At 52.6% G+C, this 4,769-nt stretch overlaps 1 protein-coding gene across 1 annotated transcript in view; it reads right to left on the bottom strand.

The window, feature by feature from the left end:
* Ccdc61 (coiled-coil domain containing 61) overlaps positions 1-4,769 on the bottom strand; it is an 18,853-nt gene that overhangs the window by 9,880 nt on the left and 4,204 nt on the right. The window contains exons 2-4 of the mRNA XM_005370251.3: positions 2,869-3,027; positions 2,543-2,625; positions 711-868 (exon numbers count right to left, since the gene is read on the bottom strand). Coding sequence (XP_005370308.1) covers positions 711-868; positions 2,543-2,625; positions 2,869-3,016 — 389 coding nt within the window. The 5' untranslated portion in view covers positions 3,017-3,027. The remainder of the gene's footprint in view (positions 1-710; positions 869-2,542; positions 2,626-2,868; positions 3,028-4,769) is intronic.

A 4,769-nucleotide genomic window follows, 5' to 3' on the forward strand; every position in this document is an offset into this window, starting at 1 on the left:
CAAAAAGAAAGCATCCCTTAGCCAGGTACAGTGGTACAGGCTGGGAATCCCAGTACTTAGGAGGCTGCAGCAGGAGAACTCCCATAGAGACCAATTTGGGCTACATTATGAGTTCTAAATAAGTCAAGGCTACAAAAGATATGTCATGTGTCAAAACCAAAAACAATTTAGAAGCCAGCCAAGGTGATACACAATTGTAATCTCAACACTTGAGAAACTGAGGCAAGAGGAACACCATTAGTTCAAGTCTAGGCATTATGAGTTCTAAGCCAGCCTATGCTTCAAAGTTACACCTTTAATCCCAGCACTCAGGAAGCAGAGACAGGCAGATTTCTTTGAGTTCAGGGCCAGCCTGAGCTACATAGTGCGTTCCAGAACAGCCAGGGCTACATAGAGAGATCCTATCTCTAAATAAATAAATGCCCCTAATAGTAAGTTGAACTGCAGTTTGGCTGTCTGGCTAGGTGATAAATCATTACGTTTGAAGCATGTGGAGCTGTAGCTCAGTGGCAGTGCTTGCCTGCCATGTGCAAAGCCCTGCATTCAGCTGCATACAAGAAATACACAGGTACTGGCGATGATCATTCTGCCACGTGTACCCAGTCACAATAGTAAAATGACAGAGGTCACAGACATCTCAGCCACCTGACACTGGGGGCTCCTCCCACCCTGCCCACCGGCCTGGGCCCTCGGCCAGCCACTGTGCCCACCTGTCAAACTCCACGGAATAGATGAGGATGAGGTAGCGCTTGGAGTTGAGCTGTGCCGACCTGGGGGCCAAGGTGCCCGGGCGGCCCCCCAGCTTGCGGCTCCGCAGGGACTCCAGGTCTGTGTAAGTGAGCAGGTCCAGGGTGACGGACTCACTGCTCTGTGGGAAGAGGATGGGAGGTGCCAAGGATGCTCACAGCCACCCTCTCGGCCACCATGCCAGGTCTCAGGTCCTCCTGCCTCTGCTTCCCCAGTGGGGGGTGGCAGGTGTGCAACTGGAGCTGCCCGATGAGCCGGCCGATTCCACCAGGCCGGCCACTCAAGCACCTTTTTACCTTCTGGGCCAGTTCCGGTGCCTTCACCAAGATCTTAACAAGAGCATCAGGAGTGGAGTGGTTTTCCCTTTCTCCTTTGTGATCCAAATCTACTTCTCATTTATTTATTTATTTATTTATTTACTTCCATTCAAAAAATTTACACTTCCTCCCCTCCTCCCATTCCCCTCTCACTTCCCCACTCTCCCTCCTCCCTCCCCCTCCTTAAGAGAAGGCAGGGAACCCTGCCCTGTGGGAAGTCCAAGGCCCTCCGGCCACAGCCAGGCCTAGGAAGCTTTGCATCCAAATAGACTAGTCCCAGTGTCTTCATCAATGGCTTCTCAGTCAGCCCCCCCCCCTTGTCAGCCACATTCAGAGAGTCTGGTTTGGTGGCACACTCACTCAGTCCCAGTCCAGCTGGATTTGGTGAGCTCCCATTAGAACAGGCACACTGTCTCAACCAAATCTACTTTTCTTTTCTTTTCTTCCTTTTCTTTTCTTTTCTTTTCTTTTTATGGTTTTAAGATTTATTTTAATTTTAATTCTGTGTCTATGTCAGGGTATGTATGCCGAGTGTGGGTGCCCTCGGAGGCCAGAGGATGTCGTAGAAACCACTGGACATGAAGTGACAGGCGGTTGTGAGCTGCCTGAAATGGGTGCTGGGAACCAAACTCAGGTCCTCCTGAAGCAAGTACTGTCAACCACAAGCCATCCCTCCAGCACTACTCAACACTACTTGTTTTGTTTTGTATGAGACAAGGTCTTCTGTATTCAAACTGGCCTCAGTCTCACTTTGTAACTGTGGTAGTTTGAATGTAATTGGCCCCCATGATCTCATAGGGAGTGGCACTATTAAGCAGTGTGGCCTTGTTGGAGCAGGTATGGCCTTGTTGGTGGAAGCGTGTCACCGGTGGGGGCAGGCTTTGAGGCTTCCTAAGCTCAGGATACCACCCAGCATGTCAGACCACTTCCTGTTGCCTCCAAGATGTAGGACTCTCGGTGACTACTCCAGCACCACATCTGCCTGCACACTGCCATGCTCCCTGCCATATTAATAAACTGAATCTCTGAAACTGTAAGCAAGTCACCTCAATAAAATGTTTTCTTCATGACAGCCAGCGCGGTCATGGTGTCTCTTCACAGCAATAGAAACCCTGACTAAGACAGTAGTCAAGGACGACCGAACCTCTCATCCTCCTTGAACCGTTCATCCTCCGGCCTCCACTACTTAAGCTCCGGGATATAGGCAGACACCACCATGCCCAAATAACAAGGTGCTGGTGACCCACCTGGGGGCTCTGTGCACATTAAGCAAGCACTCCACCCTGGAGCCACACCCCCAGCTGTACAATCTCAATTTTCTATGTGAAAACAACTGTCACCTGAATCATAACTGATCACTGGCATTCAAAAGAAGGTCTGAAGGCCGAGCACCCTGCACACATGAGGCAGCCCGTCCACAGCCTCTCACCCCAAACTCTGGGCAAGAGAAAGCTCCCGGTCCTGATGCAGGTGCCTACCTGGGTGAGGGCCGACTCCAGCATGTTACAGAAAATGCTGAACTGTTTGAAGTTCCCCGTCTTGTGAGTCAAATCTTCAATGACTGGGTGGGAAGAAAAGTTCCTCCTGAGATCTGACCACCTACCCAGCCCAAAGGCAATATGCTCAATTGCTCCATCTCTGCCCAGCCCCCATTGTCTCTGGCCAGCTCCATGGGGCCCACACTCCTGCCCCACCTTGGAGAGCTTGAGAAGAGACAGGAGCACAACTGGGCTCAGCCTCAGCCCTAGGAAAGAGCTGATCTCAGGGGGAGGGGAGGGAAGCCCACCCCAGCGGGCACACTCACAGCTGGCATCGAACTCGCCACGCCACTGGTCAGCCGTCATCCGGTCCTCCACCTCCAGCTCCAGCACCTGCCCCGAAACCACCACCCGCACAGCATGCTCCACACCCCGGAAGATGTAGTCCACCTGCAGGCCAGCTGGCTGGTCCATGGCCAGGGTCCCTGAAGAGGGGGAACGAAAGAGAGACCTAGAGATGGATGTCCAGTGTCTTCAGAGTACAAAGGACTGGAGTTACAGACAGTTGTGAGCTGCCGTGTGGGTGCTGAGAATTGAACCCCGGTTCTCTGGAAGAGCAGCCAGTGCTCACAACCACTGAGCCATCTCTCCAGCCCCTCAACCTTGGTCTCTCTGAGACTGGGTCTCACTCTGTAGCTCTGGCTCAGAACTCAGGATTCTCCCCCACAGCCTCCCGAGTGCTGGGATTGCCACGCCCAGCAGTTCTTTGAGCTTTTTGTGCGTTATCGGGTTTAACCCTCCCAATAGCTCTGGGAAGAAGGTGTCAATTTTTAAACTCATCTTTCAGACGAGAAATGAGGCGCAGAACAAAGAAGCCATTCTCCTGAGATGAACAGTGGATCCAAGAAGTAGCTCTCAGCTCGCCGTGGTGGTGCACCCAGTTACCCCAGCACTCAGATGGAGGCAAGAAACGTAGCCAACAGAGTGAGGCCAGCCTAAGCTACGTAACGAGACCCCATTACAGAAACCCTGTCCTCAAAACAAAACGCGGCACAGCACAGAGTTCCTACTTGGGGTTTTGTGGCGGGAGTTTGCATTTTGGTTGTGGTTTAGTTTGGTTTGGGGACAGAAGTTTTGGGAGCACACAAGCAGCCCATGCTGTCTTGGGATTCAGGTTTCTGGAACATTTTGGAGGGCTCCAGAAAACCTAAAAGACCCCACCAATTATGCTTCCACTTTCTAGTTCTTAAGCCTGAAGTACTAATTAATCTCTGGTGCTGCCCTTTCTAACCCACAATCCAGTGCCAGAGCTCCAGGCCCCACCCACAGACCCCGCCCCTCAGCTCCGCAGACCAGTCAGGGCCACCACAACACGGTTACTAGGGCACTGGAGGTGGAATGCCTGGGAAACTGCTCAAGGTACTGCCTCCCTTGTCCCCACTGCCAATCTGGCCTAGTCCTCCACCCTGTACCACCTAGGCCCCACGTCCCTGCAACCAGCACCCTGTGCCCACTCTCACCACCACCTCGGTCCCAGACATTCAGCCTCTGACTCTTCCCCCAAAGCACGCCTTCCTCCCAACGCCTCTTGAAGGCATAGAAACCATCCCTTAGCTATTGCCAGACATGAATCCCACAAATCCTACACTCATTCCTCCCCTGGACTCAGGACGCCCTTCCCTATGCAGACCTCCACTTCCCTGGCCCTTGTGCTCCCTGTCAAAGGCAGAAACCAACCCCCATCTCTAAAAAGATCCCTGCTCCATCCTATCCTCCCAGCACACAGCTTCTCCCTATATTGGCCCCCACTTTCACATCTCCTAGGACCCTGTCCCCTGCATTTTCTATCTGAATTGTCAAGCCCCCCTTTATTCTGTTTCAAGTCTGCTCACATGTTCAAGGTAGCCCATGTACACCCTACTTTTCCCGTGTTCCATCTCCTCCATATTTCACCTGGATTCTGCCCAAACTGTCTAACACCCCCGTCCCATCCCCACGCTCATTTCCCACCTCTCTTCCCTTGGACAGCCTCCCTCTGAGTCTCTCGCTCCCCTCCAGACCCCCTTCCTCTATTTGCTCACTAAAGGACCCAGTTCATCCTGGTGGCTGACTTCAAGCCGTGTCCCAAGTCTCTCCTTGCCCCTCTTCTTCTACTCACCTTCTGACCAGCATCCTAGCATAGAGGCTCTGCCCTCGACAGCCCTTGATGCCACATCCCAACCCTACA

Source organism: Microtus ochrogaster, unplaced genomic scaffold, assembly GCF_000317375.1.
Source record: "Microtus ochrogaster isolate Prairie Vole_2 unplaced genomic scaffold, MicOch1.0 UNK74, whole genome shotgun sequence".
Classification (NCBI taxonomy): domain Eukaryota; kingdom Metazoa; phylum Chordata; class Mammalia; order Rodentia; family Cricetidae; genus Microtus; species Microtus ochrogaster.